The sequence below is a fragment of the Mastacembelus armatus genome, chromosome 22 (genome assembly GCF_900324485.2).
Source record: "Mastacembelus armatus chromosome 22, fMasArm1.2, whole genome shotgun sequence".
NCBI classification, from domain to species: Eukaryota; Metazoa; Chordata; class Actinopteri; order Synbranchiformes; family Mastacembelidae; genus Mastacembelus; species Mastacembelus armatus.
The window spans coordinates 21,105,387-21,124,777 of record NC_046654.1 but is presented as its reverse complement, the minus strand read 5'-3'; the positions used below and the strand labels follow the sequence as shown (position 1 = coordinate 21,124,777).

At 43.3% G+C, this 19,391-nt stretch overlaps 1 protein-coding gene across 2 annotated transcripts in view; it reads right to left on the bottom strand.

The window, feature by feature from the left end:
* The window catches only part of clmna (calmin a), a 64,540-nt gene that overhangs the window by 6,590 nt on the left and 38,559 nt on the right, over window positions 1–19,391 (bottom strand). Inside the window, exons 1-8 of one of the 2 annotated variants that reach the window (XM_026304140.1) lie at window positions 19,126–19,241; window positions 17,239–17,334; window positions 17,033–17,116; window positions 16,847–16,939; window positions 8,450–8,646; window positions 5,984–6,177; window positions 4,807–4,886; window positions 2,535–4,697 (exon numbers count right to left, since the gene is read on the bottom strand). In XM_026304140.1, coding sequence (XP_026159925.1) covers window positions 2,535–4,697; window positions 4,807–4,886; window positions 5,984–6,177; window positions 8,450–8,646; window positions 16,847–16,939; window positions 17,033–17,116; window positions 17,239–17,274 — 2,847 coding nt within the window. In that variant the 5' untranslated portion in view covers window positions 17,275–17,334; window positions 19,126–19,241. Of the gene's footprint in view, window positions 1–2,534; window positions 4,698–4,806; window positions 4,887–5,983; window positions 6,178–8,449; window positions 8,647–16,846; window positions 16,940–17,032; window positions 17,117–17,238; window positions 17,335–19,125; window positions 19,242–19,391 lie in introns of those variants that run through there. The other variant, XM_026304131.1, reaches the window with a different exon arrangement.

Below are 19,391 nucleotides of genomic sequence, written 5' to 3'. Positions count from 1 at the left end.
CCCGAGTGGTGTTCTGTTGTTGGACTTCTGTGCTAGTCACAGTTTGTCCATAACAAACACCATGTTCAAGCATAAGGGTGTCCATCAGTGCACATGGCACCAGGACACCCTAGGCCGGAGGTCGATGATCGACTTTGTAGTTGTGTCATCTGACCTTTGGCCGTGTATCTTGGACACTCGGGTGAAGAGAGGGGCAGAGCTGACAACTGATCACCACCTGTTGGTGAATTGGATCTGCTGGCGGAGGAGGAAGCGGGACAGACTTGGCAGGCCCAAACGTATTGTGAGGGTCTGTTGGGAATGTTTGGCCCACCCTGATGTCAGAGGGGTCTTAAACTCCCACTTCCGAGAGAGCTTCAACCAGATCCCGGGGGAGGCTAGGGACATTGGGTCTGAATGGACCATGTTTTCCACCTCCATTGTCAACGCGGCGGCTAGGAGCTGTGGCCGTAAGGTCTTGGGTGCCTGTTGTGGCGGCAATCCCGGTGGTGGACACTAAAGGTAAGGGATGCCGTCAAGCTGAAGAAGGAGTCCTCCTGAGCTTGGTTGGCTTGTGGGACTCCCGAAGCAGCTGATGGGTACCGCCAGGCCAAGAGTGCTGCAGCCCAGGCCGTAACGGCAGCAAAAACTCGGGTATGAGAGTAGTTCAGTGAGGCCATGGAGGAGGACTACCTGTCGGCCCCGAAGAGATTCTGTCAAACCGTCCGGCGCCTCAGGAAGGGGAAAACACTGCTCTACAACACTGTTTACAGTGGAAATGGGGAGCTGCTGACCTCGACTGGGGATATTGTCGGACGGTGGAAGGAATACTTCGAGGATCTCCTCAATCCCGTCAACACGTCTTCCATAAGGAAAGCAGGGGCTGGGGATTCGGAGGCTGATCCATCCATCACCCAAGCCGAAGTCACTGAGGTAGTTCAGCAGCTCCTCGGTGGCAAAGCACCGGGGGTGGATGAGATCCGTCCCGAGTACCTCAAGTCTCTGGATGTTGTTGGGCTGTCATGGATGACACGCCTGTGCAACATCGCGTGCCGTTTGGGGACAGTACCCCTGGATTGGCAGACCAGGGTGGTGGTTCCTCTTTTTAAGAAAGGGACCAGAGGGTGTGTTCCAACTACAGAGGGATCACACTCCTCAGCCTCCCGGGGAAAGTCTATGCCAGGGTGCTGGAGAGGAGGATCTGGCCGGTGGTCGAACCTCGGATCCAGGAGAAACAATGCGGTTTCCGTCCTGGTCGTGGAACACTGGACCAGCTCTATAACCTCTCGAGGGTGCTCAAGGGCTCATGGGAGTCTGCCCAACCAGTTCACATGTGCTTTGTGGACTTGGAGAAGGCATTCGACCGGGTCCCTCATGACATCCTGTGGGAGGTGCTCCAGGAGTATGGGGTCTGGAGCCCTTTGCTGAGGGCTATCCGGTCTCTGTACAAACGGAGCAGGAGCTTGGTTCGCATTGCCGGTAGTAAGTCAGACCTGTTCCCAGGACTCCGGGACTCCAGCGTGCGCTGGGGCGGTTTGGAACCGAGTGTGAAGCTGCTAGGGTGAGAATCAGCACCTCCAAGTCCGAGGCCATGGTACTCAACCAGAAAAAGGTGGTTTGCCACTTCCAGGCCAGGGGAGAGATCCTGCCTCAGGGGGAGGAGTTTAAGTATCTCGGGGTCTTGTTTATGAGTGAGGGAAGGACAGAACGTGAGATTGACAGACGGATCGGGGCATCGGCAGCAGTAATGCGGTCGGTGTACCGGTCCGTTGTGGTGAAGAAGGAGCTAAGCCGGAAGGCGAAGCTCTCGATTTACCGGTCAATCTACTTTCCTACTCTCAACTATGGTCATGAGCTTTGGGTCATGACCGAAAGGACAAGATCTCGGATACAAGCGGCTGAAATGAGCTTCCTCCGCAGGGTGGCTGGGCGCTCCCTTAGAGATAGGGTGAGGAGCTCGGTCACCTGGGAGGAGCTCGGAGTAGAGCCGCTGCTCTTCCACATCGAGAGAAGTCAGTTGAGGTGGCTCGGACATCTGTTTCGGATGCCTCCTGGGCGCCTCCCTGGGGAGGTGTTCCGGGCATGGCCCCCCTGGGAGGAGGCCCCAGGGAAGACCCAGGTCACGCTGGAGGGACTATGTCTCCCGGCTGGCCTGGGAGCGCCTCGGTGTCCCCCCAAAAGAGCTAGAGGAAGTGTCCAGAGAAGGAAGTCTGGGTATCCCTGATTAGGCTACTGCCCCCGCGACCCGGTCCCGGATAAGCGGAAGAAGATGAAAGATGGATGGATGGATGGATCGAAGTTAACATGCAGAAACTTTCATGGGACTCAGTCCAAAAGATATCAAGATAGTTCACTCAAAAACTTCACTGCCATCCCCTCAGTATATTTCAGTATGGAACAACATGGTGGACCATCCCAATGACCAGCCGACACTGCCATCCTGTACAGCCCTTTAGCATGGACAATAAAAACTCACAAATGGTCAAAAAATACAGCTAATTTAAAGCTGAAATGGTTGGACCGACTGCAGAACTACTCAATAAATGCACATTTACCTTGTCATTCTCTTGTAACAGGTCCACTCCATTTCTGAAGTCTTCACCTAGCAAGCTAAGTGGTTGATCATCTAGTGGTAGAGTGTCTGAAGCTGGTGCTGGCTGTAAAGCAGATACACTCAAAACAGAAGGCCAACTCTGCATTTCAGTGTCAGGTGGCTCTGTAAGCATGGGCTCCTCTTTGTCAGGGTAGAACAGATCCATGGGCTCAATAAGATCACCAACTAGATCCTCTGTGAGAGAGCTCTGATCAGATTCTGTATAAACCAAATCCATGTTTCTGGACACACTAACTGGATAATAACACAAAATCCCTATGTTACCATTGGATTCCAAGCTGACTAGATCTAATGTGCTCTGCTGTATGCTGGCTGTGTCAATTTGAGAAAAGGTGTCATTGGGTTTATTCTGCTCAGTCTTCACAGTTTGAGATTTAACATCTGTAGAAGATGTGTGAGCAGTGATGTCCTGGTTAGTGTTAACTGTCTGAAAGTCACCAAGAGGAAACTGACATTCTTCTATGGCTTCACTTATTTCCATGTTATCAGTTGAGCATGGAACACATGTGTCTACATTTGAACAATTCCTGATGTCACATTCATTAGTTTCATCCAAATGCACATTATCTATGTCCATCATTTGTTCTGCAGCTGTTAGTTTAACATTTTTTGATACCAAGTAGGAAGGAATCTCAGGGCTTTTGCCATCACTGTCATTGGTATCACAATTTTCTGTTGCCTCTGGTTGGTGTACCTCTTCATCCACAGCACAAGTATGTCTTTCTGGTTCACATATTCCATTTTTGACATGCTCTTCTGGTTTGCTGGAAATGGAGATTAGCGGAATATTCATTCCTATAGTGGGTTTCAGACTTGTGTTTGATTCTTCCTCTTGGATGGTTGGATGCACGTCTGCTGTAGCATCGCCAGTCTCTGTGTTGATGCTTTCTTGATGATCCTGGAGGTCTATTAAAACTCCCTCACTTGGTTTATCTGGTGCCTCTGTGGCCCCTTCATCCCTTTCCTTTGAAATTGCCAGCTTATTTCCTGAATCATCTCTTTTGTCCTCTAAAGAAGGATCTGTTTTCTGACATGCAGCATCCACTTCAGCCTCCTTATTTTGCTCATTCAGAGTTTGAATTTGACCATTATATTGTCCTTCAAGGCCTTGTACATCTTCAGTAGAGTCCACACTTTTCTTTAAGAACTCTGGCTCTTTGTAAGTGCTGTCTTCAACATCAGATTGCATTGTGAGGTCATCGAAATGGTCAGAAGATGGTAGTTCATTTTTGGAGTTCAGTTGAGACTGTTTAGACTTTTTGCTCTCTTTATGATCTCTATTTATGTGGTTACATTCAACTTCCATAATCCCAGGTTCACTCTGATTAGGTCCCTGTTCTAGTGACACATACGGGTTACAGTTCTCAAGGTTTGTCTCTATGGGCTTCACAGCTTCTGCTTGTTTTTTCTTAGAATACCCTTGGTTATGCTCCTGGGTGCTCTCCAATGAGCTCAGTGGGAAAATCTCTTCATTGATATGAGACTGACTAATCAACTGATCATCAGGGCCCTTGTCCTGTAAGGATAGGACAAAACCTTCATCATGAGTAGTAACCTCTACAGGGGTGGCATGGTACACATCCCAGGCTGTTCCACTGTCACACAGAGAACTGTCACTTTGGCTCTCACAAAATTTCTCTGGCATCACCTCAAACTCGCTTTCCACCCAAGAGTCTGGTGAGTTGATCGCAGAGTCACCAGTTACTGACTCTGGTACTGAAGACCCAGTGGACGAGTAAGTATAAGACAATTGTGGGAAATTAGAGTTTGAGTCGGTTAAGACCTTACTGACAGATTCCTTGGCGTTTTCAGCCACACTGCTGGTAATGTCGTCCAACTGGGGAGAATCTGCTAAGAAATCTGTACTAGACCACAAACGGGTTGCAGCTGACCTAAATGAAGGCGACACAGCACTTTTGTCCTCTGACACAGAAGAAATTAAGATTTTGGGTGGGGGATGTGTAGAATCCCGCTGAAACATATAAGACCTCTCCTTCACTCTGGTTTGGTAAGCACCATTCCTGATGAGGGCAGAGTCACTGTCATGAAAGTTAAGTCGGCCCATAGAAACACTTCGTTCAGTGAGATGGCAGGGCTCCTCCTGCTGAGATATAAAAAAAGACAGCAGAAATTGGTGCATTACGAAATTTGTGTTTTGTCAAAATCTGATGTCAAATACAAGTCATCCATGCACTGTAAACCATGATTCCTACCTCTATGCCAGGGAAGTGCTCCAAGAACTGGGACACATATGTTATGATGCATTGCTCATCTGGTGCATTGATAGTAACATCTGAGCAGATAAAGAACAATTACCACAGTGGCAATATATACACAGTAAATGTTCCAATTTTACAAGTTTTTTCATAAGAGTCATAAGACTTTTTCCTGCATGCCAACAATCAATATAAATACTACGCAGAACATTTACATATGATGTGAGTAGACAGGAATAAAATCACAAGTCACAACATCTGGTCATTTTCCCAATTATGGCTGGACACTTTTGATCACACCTAATAAATTATGCAGTTGAATCAAATCATTTATGGGGCAATGAGGTATGAGGTGACTGGTAAGCAGTGAAGAGGATGTTTGCTGACATTGCCTCATTCAAATTCCAAATATTGCTGAGCAGCAATGTTAGCAGCAGCATGTTCACGCTCTTTCCACTCTCTCCTGACTTGGTGTTTATAATCAGGTGGGGAGCAGTCCGGAGAAATTTCATGAATAAACCCTTCACCCACGCATTACTCACGCTTCAATGGCATTCCACCTACAACCAATATGCTTAACTTACAATACATATACGCTTAAACCCGGAGTCAGTTACTGTTCAGTTCACGTCTAGGTAACTGCTATTGCTTTTTTATACAGCTATCGCCTCTGGCCCTTATAATGGCTCATGGAAATCGACAGCATGTGGAACATCAGTGTGCTCACCAACACTAGAAGCTGAAGCAGAACTGTGGTGCTGGTGTTAATGAGGGGGTAATTAGCGGTGGTCAATGAGCATAAGTGAGTCAGGTGTTAAACAGGACCGCCGGGAATGGATTGTGAGTCAAACGGCAATGACTGGCAGACAGCGGCAGTGAGATTTTGCCTCCTGACCCACTCCCGACCTGATGCTGTCCTGTTCACACTCTTGCCGATTAATTAAAACTTCTTTCCCATTTCTGTTTAACGTTCCGACCCATTCCTGCTCTACTGACACTCTCTAGAGGTCGGGAGAAGTTTTTGAGCAAGTTCAAAGACAGCTCCCGACTATCCTGCTCTTGGAATATTACTAATTCCTTATTGCTAGAGCAATGGAGCACTAAATAGGTTAAAGGTCAATGTGGGAAGTAACCAGATTAGACTACTATGTAAAAGTAGTAATTTTCTTATTACCCTCAGGCTCCAGTAGACGTGGGATGCCCAAGCTGTAGTGGGCTATCCTGAAGGCATCTTCTAGATTCTCCCTGGCACTTCTCAGCAGGGCCTTCCTCATATCTACCAGGCTGGGGTCAATGGACTTGATGACAGCCAAGAAGGCCAGACCACTTGTCCAACTCTTTCCAAAGTCCTGAACTGCCACACCATACCTATGACAAGACAGACAGCGTTGTTTGTTTCCATAGGAACTATTACATGAATGAATGTGGATTATCCAGAGTAACAGTAGCACTGTCTTTATAAAGATAATTTTGCAAATACCACTGTTTTAAGGCTATCCCACAAGACAGTACACAGTACAGTACATTCCATGCACTTCCACTGTTCTGTTTTTGTAAAATCTCAGAGATGGAGATCCTAAATTAAATGTACCTATCCAAAGTCAGAAAAAACTATACCTATACCTAAATAATCTGACAATGGCAAAACTAAAGTTCCCTGTCTGAAATAAAAACATCTTTGTACTGAGGTAACTACAATAAATACAATTAGTGTTTTTAATTATTCTGACTTGTGGTATTTGTGGCAATGAGAGGTGACAATGCTGTAAAAGCTGCCAAAGGAAGGGTGCCATTTCAATGTAAGGAGGTGGATGTCAGGTGGGCTTTGATGGTGTAATTTAACCCCTATGTACTATACAGGGTGTCCATAAAGTCTCTTAACCATCCATCGTTCAATCCATCCATCTTCTTCCGCTTATCCGGGACCGGGTCGTGGGGGTAGTAGCCTATGCAGGGATACCCAGACTTCCCTTTCCCTGGACACTTCCTCCAGCTCTTCCAGGGGGACACCGAGGCATTCCCAGGCCAGCCGGGAGACATAATCCCTCCAGCGTGTCCTGGGTCTTCCCCGGGGCCTCCTCCCGATGGGACATGCCCGGAACACCTCCTCAGGGAAGCGCCCAGAAGGCATCTGGAACAGATGTCCGAGCCACCTCAGCTGACTCCTCTCATGTGGAGGAGCAGCAGCTCTACTCCGAACTCCTCCCGGGTGACCGAGCTCCTCACCCTTTCTCTAAGGGAGCGCCCGGCCACCTTGCGGAGGAAGCTCATTTCAGCCACTTGTATCCGAGATCTTGTCCTTTCGATCATGACCCAAAGCTCATGACCATAGGTGAGAGTAGGAACATAGAATGGCCGGTAAATTGCGAGCTGAGCCGAAAAGCAAAGAAAGCTCCTCCTTCACCACTATGGACCGGTACACTGACCGCATTGCTGCTACTCGTGAACAAGATCCCAAGATACTTAAACTCCTCCACCTGAGGCAGGATCTCTGGAGATGGTGCTGATTCTCATCCCAGTCGCTTCACACTCGGTTGCAAACCGCCCCAGCGCACGCTGGAGGTCCTGGCTCGATGGAGCCAACAGGACATCATCTGCAAAAAGCAGAGATGAAATACTGTGGTCCCTGAACTGGACTCCCTCTGACCCCTGGCTGCGCTTAGAAATTCTGTCCAGAAAAATAATGAACAGAACCGGTGACAAAAAGAGGAACCACCACTCCGGTCTGCCAATCCAGGGGTACTGTCTCCAAACGCCACACGATGTTGCACAGGCGTGTCATCCATGACAGCCCAACAACATCCAGAGACTTGAGGTACTCGGGGCGGATCTCATCCACCCCCGGTGCTTTGCCACCGAGGAGCTGCCGAACTACCTCAGTGACTTCGGCTTGGGTGATGGATGGATCAGCCTCTGAATCCCCAGCCCCTGCTTCCCTTATGGAAGACGTGTTGGCGGGGTTAAGGAGATCCTCGAAGTATTCCTTCCACCGTCCAACAATATCCCCAATCGAGGTCAGCATCTCCCCACTTCCACTGTAATAAGAAGCACTGCTTCCCCCTCTTAAGGCGCAGGACGGTAGTCCTTCTCCATGGCCTCACCGAACTCCTCCCATACCCGAGTTTTTGCTGCCATCACCGCCTAGGCTGCAGCACGTTTGGCCCGGCGGTACCCGTCAGCTGCTTCGGTCTCTTAACAATTAAAAAAAAATTTCAAGAGCAAACGAACAGACAAATATGTGGAAATTATTACAAAATGAGGAGTAGATATTGAAGTTTTTTTGCCTCATTTAATACACTTAATATGGGCACCATTAGTTTCACGAAGCACATCAAGACGGTACTTGATTTCTTGCCATGTTCGCTATAGCATAGCCTCATCAATGGTGTCCCATATCTTTGTTCGATACACAATATCTTTAACATAACCCCATAGAAAGAACTTTGATAGAGTACATAGAACAAATCTGATTAAGATATCTCATCAATTGCCTTTGTAATATATTTTTTAAATTGTAAAGAGACTTTATGGACACCCTGTATATTCTCTAAGAAATAAAACAAAGATTGTTTGACACATAATTTTCATACTTCTAAGATGTTATTTAATGGACTCAATTAAAATGGCAACCCACACTCACTTGCGTGTTCGTTTCTGTACCCACTGCAGCAGCTTCTTGATAGCCTTGTTGTGTTCCCGTGTGACTGTGGACACTGACTGTCTCTCATCTGATGGTGTGCTGCTGTTGGATGTGTCAGAGTCATAGCTGGTGAGGATGGATGACAGGCTGGATGACGAGGGAAACTGGCTTCTGATGTTTCCAGTCAGTTCCTTAATCTAGAAGGAGATAGAGAATTGGGAAATTTTTCTATTTAGTCAGTTCAGATGTTTCGTATCAAATTCATCCATGTTTCTCCAGCGGATTATTTATGCTGATACTTGCTGAATATTGACAATAAAAGTTATTAGTAACCCAAAAACCACTACGTGATTTACTTTCATCTTCTTTTTGTCCAGTGCAATGTAAGGTTACCTACTCAAAGTTTGGGGTTAACCCAGAAATATCCAATATATATAGTCCAAAGCTGACTTTTTTTTTTAACAGAAACATCTTTAGGAAAAAAGTACATTTTGCGCAACACAACAAGAAGAAAGAGTCCAGGTCTTCGTCCTGGAAGTCGTAGGCAATTTGGAACCATTTGTATGGTTCCAAATTCTATGAAAAGACAACAGGAAAATGGCCCAGTCAGTGACACGATATACTCCATTACATAATAGTTACCATTGCAAACCATGGCACATGATTTAAATGTCAGAGTTATATCAGAATCAAACCCCTTAAAATGCCCAGGGGATCTGTCTAGTGCTGAATATGTTGTTAGACGTTAGAGATGGAATTAAAAAGGAAGTCCAACTACTTTCAACATAAGGATCAGTTTACCCATCATGGCCAGGCCTGCTCAAACTGAAAACAGATGGAAGATCAATTCAACCTCTACAATGTCAGACTTGAAGACTACGAATGTATACATGAAAGATTACACAACAAACTGGGAAAAATGATGAAGTCCATCATGCACATTATCATACTTTAGATGGCATAGCCCTGGCCTCCAGCACTACTGTGAAACCCCTTGGAGTTATTTTTGACCAGGACATGTCCTTTAAACTCACACATGAAACAAATCTCTAGAACTGCAACCTGCACAACATTGCCAAAAGTAGGAACATCATGTCTCAAAATGACGCAGAAAAACTAGTCCATGCATTTGTTATCTCAAGGCTAGATTACTGTAATTCATTACTATCTGGGTGCCCCAGTATCTCCATAAAAAGCCTCCAGTTAATCCAGAATAGTGCAGCCAGAGTCCTGACAGGAACTAGCAGGAGAGATCATATTTCTCCTATATTAGCGTCTCTTCATTGGCTCCCTGTAAAATCTAGAATACAATTGTGTAGAATTTAAAATCCTTCTTCTCTCATATAAATCCCTTCATGATCAACCTCCTTCATACCTTAAAGACCTCATAGTACCATATTATCCCAATAGACCACTTCGCTCTCAGAGTGCAGGTCTACTTGTGGTTCCCAGAGTTTTCAAAAGTAGAATGGGAGGCAGAGCCTTTAGCTATCAAGCCCCTCTCATGTGGAACCAGCTCCCAGTCTGGGTTCAGGAGGCAGACACTCTCTGTACTTTTAAGGCTAGACTTAAAACCTTCCTTTTTGACAAAGTGTATTGGGCTGGCTTCAGGTAACCCTGAACCAACTCTTAGTTATGCTGCTATAGGCCTAGACCACCCGAGGACCATCGGTGCACTGAGTTCCCCTACCCTAACCCTCCCCTCCCTTCACCCTCCCCTCCCTTCCCCTCCTCCCCCCTCACATGTACACTAGTGAATGTCATTAACTTTGTGCTCCCTCTCTCTCCCTCTCTCTCTCTTTTTCTGTTCCTTCTGCAGGTGTCCCCGGTCCTGGAGCTGTATATCGCTGATGTGCAGTTACTGGCCCCACCAAACTGCAGTGTCTATTTGTTGTTTATTGTTGCTGTTCTTTTCTCTCTCCTCTAACCACTCACCCCAACCGGTCGAGGCAGATGGCCGCCCAAACTGAACCCGGTCCGAGTTATTACCAAGACTTCTCAGGGCATGCAATACAGTCCTTAAAGTTCAAAAATGCCCCCTTCTTAGAGTGAAGCAATCATCTCAGTTATTCCGAAAGAGGAAAAGATTGTACAGAATGTGGATCATATAGGCCTATTTCAGTGCTGAATGTCGACTATAAATTGATCACAGCTATTTTTGCAAAAAGACTGGAGAAGATACTCTCTCAGCTCACACATACCGATCAAGCAGCTTTTATTTTTCGAAGACAAACCCACAACAATATCAGACCATCATTGCATATATTAAATCATATCCAACACAATAACCTAGAAGCCCTTTTGGTAAGCCTCGATGCTGAAAAAGCTTTTGATTCAGTCAGTTGGGTTTTCTTGTATAAAGTTCTTGAACAATTTGGCCTGCACCTAAATTTTATATTCATACACTGTATAATAAACCATCAGCCCAAATAAAAATTAATGGACATCTCTCAGAGTCCATCATACTGCAACGTGCATCATTACAGGGATGCCCTCTCCCCACTACTCTTTGCACTTTATATAGAGCTTCTCACACAGTGGATAAAACACACAATAACAAGGGCATTCACATAAATGGGGAAGACCATAAAGTAGCTCTATACGCAGATGATCTTTTGTTGTTCTTGAATGACCCCTCTAATACATTTGCTGAATTAAGGAGCCTTTTACAAATATTTGGCAGTTACTTCGGTTATAAATTAAACAAACAAAAGACTCAGCTATTGACTTTTAATTATTCACTTCCAAAACAACTTGGTGAGAAATTTCAATTTTAACTGGGATCAGAATTCATTAAAATATTTGGGTTTAAACCTACCAAAAGACATCTCATTACTGGCAGAGACAAATTATGGTCCCCTTCTAACCAAAGTTAAAGAGAATATTGGCAGGTGGAGTTCAGTTTCCTTTCTCAATGTGAGTCACAGAATTGACAGTGTAAGAATGAACATCCTTCCACAATAAGGTCACTAAAATTAATGTTGAGTCGGTGTGTAACTTTGCTAAATTAATGTCGGACTCCGTAGTTTTCTCCGGACCCCTCCCCAATCTGACCAGCGATGACATGTTTAGCCGCATGTCGTCGTTCCGTCGCTGGCTGTCTAGGTGGTGTCCAGCAAACGATGTGGGCTTCATAGACAATTGGGCCACTTTCTGGGGAAAACCTGGTCTGGTAGTGAGAGACGGCATCCATCCCACTTTGAATGGTGCAGCTCTCATCTCTAGAAATTTGGCCGAGTTTATTAGCCAACCTAAAGCCTGACAATCCAGGGTGGGGACCGGGACGCAGAGACTCAGTCTAAAACGCCTATCTGCAGTTTCCTTAGAGCCGCCGCCCCCCTCAAACCACATAGAGACTGTGTCTGCCCCTTGAACATATAAATCAAATAAATCAGAAGTTAACAGAAGAGGAGTTATTCATAAAAACTTAATAAAAATTAAGACCACTCCTCTTATTGAACAGAAAAACAGAACTGTCAAATGTGGATTAATAAATATCAGGTCTCTTTCATCTAAATCTCTGTTAGTAAATGATTTGATAACTGATCACCAAATTGACCTACTTTATCTTACTGAAACCTGGCTACAACAGGATGAATATGTCAGTCTGAATGAATCAACCCCCCTCAGTCATAAAAATGATCATGTTCCTCGAAACACAGGTCGAGGTGGAGGAGTAGCTGCAATCTTCCACTCAAACTTATTATTAAACTTTCATCCTCAGAACAATTATAACTCATTTGAGAGCCTCACTCTTAGTCTCTCGCATCCAAACTGGAAAACACAAAAACCAGTTCTACTTGTCATTGTGTACCGTCCACCTGTCCCTTACTCAGAGTTTTTAACTGAATTCCCTGACTTTCTGTCTGATTTAGTGCTTAGATCAGATAAAGTTATTATAGTGGGAGATTTTAACATTCATGTAGATGTTGAAGATAACAGCCTCAGTATTGCATTTAATTCTATATTAGATTCAATTGGTTTCATTCAAAATGTTAATAAACCCACCCACTTCTTTCCATGATGTTTAAACAGGCAAAAATCAAGTAGGGTTTGCAGCTGTCACAAAACAGTATGATTTCTTGTGGCAAATTGCCTTCTCATCTGTCTGCACGTGCTGCTGAACTAATTGCTCTTACTGAAGCCTGTAAATTGGCCAAAGGCAAAACAGTCAACATTTACACTGACTCACGTTATGCTTTTGGTGTTGTCCATGATTATGTTTGTCTGTGGAATTAGAGGGGCTTCCTCACATCCGCTGGAACACCCATTGCACATCATGCTCTTGTTGCAGCTCTAGTCAATGTCATCCTGTTGCCTAAACAAATCTCAGTTATGAAATGTGAAGCTCACACTAACAAAAAGGATCCCATTTCTACAGAAAACTCAGCAGCAGACGCCACTGCAAAGCTGCAGCCACGACAGATCAGCTGTTTCACCTCACTCAACTTTCTCTTTTGCAGGAACTCAACCTACAGGCTGATTTGTCAACCATGCAGTCAATAGCAAGTATATCAGAAAAAAAATTGTGGAGAAACTCTGGCGCAAAATTACAAAAAGGGATATGGCTTGGCTCAGACAACAAACCTTGTTTACCTAAAGCTTATTTCCATCTCTATGCAAAGCTTGCTCATGGTAAAAAGCATGCATCCAAAGCAGGAATGTGTACATATGTTAATACCCACTGGTACACCAGGGGTTTTTCAACATATGCAGCTGAGTACTGCAGAAGATGTATAATCTGTGCAGCACATAATGCCTCTGGTGCCATTAAAATGCCATTGCAAAGCCATCCCCCACCTGATGGCCCTTTTCAACATTGGATGATTGAACTCTCAACATGCCAAAATAAGAAATATTGCTTGACTATGGTCTGCATGTTCAGAAAGTGGGTAGAGGTTTTTCCTTCTTCCAAACAGGATGCATCCACAGTAGCAAAAGCTGTGATCGGAGACATCATTGTATGGTGGGGTATTCCAAAGAAGATCAGTAAGGACAATGGTCCTGGGGGTTTGCCAACAAAGTGTTGAAAGATTTGTCTGACTACTTTGGGTTTCATTCCAAATACCATTGCTCTTATCCACAGAGTGCAGGTGCTATAGAATGACAGAATGGCATACTCAAGAGCAAATTAACAAAATGTTGTGAAGAAACAGGTTTAACATGGATCCAAGCACTGCCAGTGGTGCTATTTTACATGCGTACAAGAACAAAAAATGCACATGGGCTAAGTCCGTTTCAAATCATTTTTGGGAAACCTTCTAGTGTAGGACTTAGTCCAAACAAACAAGCTCTAATGAGTGGAAGTCATGAAGATGCAATGTTAGATTATTGTGCAAGGCTTTCTGCCTCTCTTTCAGCCCTTCGTCCACAAGTGAAAGCTCTGTCTAGCCCTGCAGATACCACACTGCATAATCTCAAACCAGGTGACTACTCAGGTGCTCATCAAGGACCACTGGATGAAACAATGGAAGCAGAGACGATTCACCAGACCACATCAGGTGCTGCTGAAACAGAGTGAACGTTAATACGGCAGTAAAGGTGGAGGGACGTGCTTCGTGGGTCCACCAGATAACAACCCCCACCCAGACGTACGAGGAAACAGCTGCCGCAGAAGACGATCAACAAGTCAAATTTGTCACCCAAATTGTTCACCTCGGTGAGGGAGGAGAAGTGCTGATTGGGCAGGGCACGTACTTTGAGCTCCAATAAACGTCAAGACAGGTGAATACAGGAAGGTAACAAAGGCGATATCTGATGCCCAACAATGGAGACTCATGCACAACAAGTGCATGCTCTCTCTTTATTGTGATTTGAACAATCACATGAATGAGTTACGAATTATCGCAAGATCAGCAGATCACTCAGTAGTTCACCACCAATACAAGACTGACAAGGAATCTGACTGTATGACTGGACCTGAACATTTTCTCAACAGGAGCTAAGAAGACATTCCGACGACGTTGACACCATTGATGGTACGTTTGAAAAATGGAAAGCTTTTCTTGGTTTGATGCTATGTTTGGAAAATGGAAAGCTTTTCTTGTTTCTTTACACTCTCTCAATATAAAAGTTGATCATTTCCTTTGTCAGGGGTCAATCTGTATTGACCCGTTCTGCAGATCGTATGCTCTGCTGTGACTCTGCTGCTTTTGCCTATTCAACTTGCCATCCTATAACCTGAGATTTGCCTCCTAGTACTTTTTGCCACGACAGATACCTATAGAACTCTCAATCATGAGCAATCTTCCAGTTCATGCTATACTTTCCCATAAAAACCTATACAAGCAAATAAATAACAACCAAAGTCCGTGGATTAAAACCCAGTTAAAAATTTGTAATAGGGTAAAAGCAGAATATCAACTGCATGACAAAATACACATAATTCGATAGTGTGCCTTTGACCCCAGATTTAGGCCTAACGAAAAGGTCCATAGATTTAAATGCTGGATTTCATAAGGAGTAACATTTTATTCACTTACCCAAAATGGAAAATGAAAGGACTTTGAAAGTTTGAATATCAGCTTGAAAATTTGAAACAAAACAGTCAAAACAGACCTTGATGATCAAATACTGAAAATATTCCTGTCTGCCTATCACAATGATCCAATCAAGGGAGCTATCTCTAAATTTTATAAAGGTTTCTTGAGAAAAAAGTGTTACTCTACAGAATATATTAAGGAACAATGGGAAATAGAAGGTAATCTATCAATAACAAATGAAGAATGGCTAAATATATGAGTTCCAGTGGAAATGTACAAACTCTTGCATGTGCCGTGAGTTTAACTGGAAATGTCTTATTCTTTTCTTTATAACACCAACTCAAAAAGCATGTTTTGATCAAAGAGATACCAAATGCTGGACATGGTGTGGGTTTCGGGAAGCTAATGACTGGCATATATTTTGGGACTGCCCAAAGATAAGACTGTTCTTATCCTTACAGTTTTCCACTCTTTTTACAAGGAATTTAAATTTTCAGCCCAGACATGCTGACGAATACCTGTTCGGTATTCCCATATCAGCTTTCAAAAAAGCACTCACAAGACACTGGCTGCTTCCTAAGCTCCCCACAGTGTCAGAAAGGATAGATATTGCAAATGATATATATATTTATCACGGAAGCAATTACTTTCTCTACTTGTCTTAAGAAAAATGTTTTTGAGAATGGACGAAATGGGTCAGATATGTAAAGCCCTTGTTTCCAGACTTTGCAGAGGTTATTGTCAATTGAACTTGTATGTTCCTTGCTCCTCTTCCTTTCCACCCCTCGAGAGATACAGTTTCTCCGAGGTGCATAGTTCTTCTCTCTCCCTTACTGTGCAAAGTTTACATTGTATGTATGTATGTATGTATACGTATATGTATTATTATTTTTTATTTTATTTTTATTTTTAGATTAAATAAATATTGGATGTCTTTTAGATGAGAGTGAATGAAGGAGCTTTAACCCTCTGGGGTCTGAGGGGGTTTTGGGGGCCTGGACAAATTTTGACATGTCCTGACGTTTGTGCTTTTTTCAGTGTCTTTTAAACATATTAATGTCTAAAGTCTGATAACACTGTAATCAGCACAAAATTGGCTACAATAATATGTGAGCAGCAAGTTTATACATGATTGTGTTTTTGAGAAAAAAGTGTTTATGCATGGTTAGTGAAAAACTACAATTTTTTACTCACTGAAATAAGACCATAAAACACAAACAGAACATTGGTTCACAAGACTTTGGAGACCTGCATATTGTAGGCTGAAGTGTTTACTTCACAGTGTTGTGAAAGTCATCTTGTTCACACATTCACAGTAAACAATACACTGATTTAAATTTTCTAAGACACTTTTTGTCCAGAAAGGCCATATGCAAGAGGGTGTGTCTTGGGTGTGTGTTTACCTGAGAACACAAAAGACGCACTGAACGACCAGACAAAGACGCGCATAATGAGCCTTTCAGTCAATGTAGATGGGACGGATTGGTGCAGCACAATACAACACAATGAGGAACCAAATGATCCTCATTTGAGTTAAAATCAGTGTTTTTACTCTGAGGACAAACTAAACTATTTGTCTCTGTGTGGAATATAAGAAGCGCTTCTTCACGTCCGTGACGCGCCATCATCCAAGCGCGCAGAAAAAGTGAGTAAATTCTATGATGAAGTTTGATGTTTTATGTCATTTCTCGGGGGTGTGCACATATTTACCTGGTTCACCTGAGATTATTTACATGTGAACAGTGAACAGAGTACAAGGCCGCATTACCTGTTGTAATGAGGTGAGACAGGAAAAAACAGACTTCTCCTTCCGTTCATACGGATTAAATAAAAAGTGATGATTTGTTTTCGACTTGAATTGTTTCATTTAAATAAATGGATAGAACAAACAACGTGGCAGAGAAAATGAAATTACCTGGAAGAAAAGGATGATGTTCCAAATGAGACCCAGGATGATAGAGGAGTTTCCATCGGCAACATCTGCCGCGTCGATGCTAACCAACTTTACCTGAGGACGCATGTTTTCCATTAACAGTTCCATTACATTAACAGTTCAGCCATTCCTCAAGCAGTATAATATCTGACTGGCTGTGGTACTCACATTCCTCTCCTCAAGGAAAGACAGGACCTTTGCAATGTTGTTTAGTCTGAAGATACGATGTGATGACTTCTTGAACCCATGGAGCTGGAGAATGATTCAGAAAAATACAACCAATTGTTACATGTTTAATAAAGCCTGCTGCTAATACCAGTATTGCCATGCTAATGTGTGAAAATATCTGGCACTAGAAACAATAAGAGTCTGACCAGTTTGGAGCCAGAGAGCTCCTCCAACAAAGCCATGAGGATGTGGCCATCCTGGATGTCCTGGAAAAGGTCATGGACTTCAATGGGTGGGTCACACTAAAAGGGAAAACAAAAGAAACGTGTGCACATGTGAGCATCCAAAATATATCTCCATGTTGAGCAGCTGTGAGTCAAAAGTTTGAGAAACCTCTGTAAATTTAAGACATCACCGATGGGAGGACCCAAGTCAAAAAAGGCCTTCAGGTGTGATGAAATGGGGAAATCTGGAGATTATGTAACATTTGCTGTAATCTGTTCAGCTGAGAACCTCAGTAGTTTAATCATGCCACTGTGTCAAAAAAAACCCCTAAGCACACTGCACATCACTGGACAGCTCTCCAACCAGCTTTTTAGGAAAAAAACAAACGTACCACTGTACTCTTTCGATAATTGTATGATCATAGTATAACTGAGGTATCTAACTGAAATCAGTTAGCCGACACTGTGCAAATTTATCTTTAAAAATCAGTCAGTAATCCACAGCTTGTTCTACACGAGCCAATATTTATCACTGTTATCACAAGTCACTCACTTTGCAAACTTGTTTGGGCAGTGGGGGGTAAAGTGACTGGATATTTCCAAGATAATGGAAGACAAATGAATGATTGTTAGTTAGTGGGTCAGAGATTTGATGCAGGGCCAAACACTGAATAGAAGAAGAGGGGCTCATTGTGTGAGAGAAAACAAAAGATTTGATCAGACGCTGAGCTCACACTGACTCACCTCTAGTTCAGCACTGAAAACAAAAACCAAAGCTTAGGAGTGAAAGTGCAGCATTTCCTCAGCAACACAGCCTGTTAGTGCAAACACAAAGTGTATGATCCAAAGTGCTGCCAGAACTGGCTGGGTCTAAATGCACAGGTGTGTGGTATTTCAGATTCACTATCCCAAATGTGATCTTTTATAATATTATATTATTATCTTGATAATAAAATAACACTGACTGGACTTGATTATTTCTACTAAACATGTAAAATAAGCCCAGAAATCAGGAAGAAGACCATCTGAAGACTTTCAATCATAACGAGGGAAAAAGAAGTTCACATTGACACCGTGAGCCCACCCCAGAAAAATTTAGACAATTGGCATCATCAAAGCACAATATGCTGAATTAGCAGTTAGCTGAACCTGTAACCAAATTACTATAATTCACTTCCTCTTCACCTCACATCTCCTCCTCCACCTCTCTTTCAACTTTACCAAGCCTGACGGTGTAAAAACATGGCTTACTTTAGGTTTGATGACTCTGACCTGTGGTGATTGGTAATCATGTGTGTTGTTTTCCTTTATACAAAGTGATGGCTAAGTAGTCCGAGTGTGCATATCAAAATGCACAAGGTGTGACATCCAGTCACAGACCTCTGTCTCTTTCTCACAGTGTCATATTTTCCATTACCATTATGGCCAGGACTAAGAAGTCTGTTAACACAATGTCTATCCTTTCATATAACCATATAACATGAATCAATACTTTAGAGAGATTAGAGAAACATTTTTCTGTATAAAAAGTCAGTGCTCTCTGGTGGACAAACTGAAATGAAGGCACTGTTTCAAGATACCTCAAACATGTCTTTACTATTTATTGTACAATTGACCAGTATATAAGCTGTGCTCTAATGCCAAGAAAAGTTTACAAAAATAAATGTAGACAAATATATAAAGATTTTAAAAAGACACATGAAAACATAAAAAAATGAAAGTAATATCATTTGGCTACTGTTTGATATTGTAAAATATAATTTCCTTATGTTTAACATATACAACAACACATTTATGTGTTGATGTTTATGTATATATGTATTAATGATATATCATATATATGTATGTGTCCTGTATGAGCCTCCATACCTCATTTCTAGTCCTGGGCACTGACAGTATTTCTTCTCTATTTAGCCCAAAGCCTCAAGCAGCGCTAACATACAGCAGCCAGCTGGGTAGTGCAATGAGTAAAACAGGGGTACAGCAGTGGGTAGAGCAGGGATATTTCAAAAACAAGCAGGACAGTGGCCCTCGAGGACCAGGATTGGACACCCCTGGAGTAAAAGGACCATTACGAACTAGGCAGACCTGATACATCACCACTGGTCTCTCAGCCAAATGAATCTGTAATATTG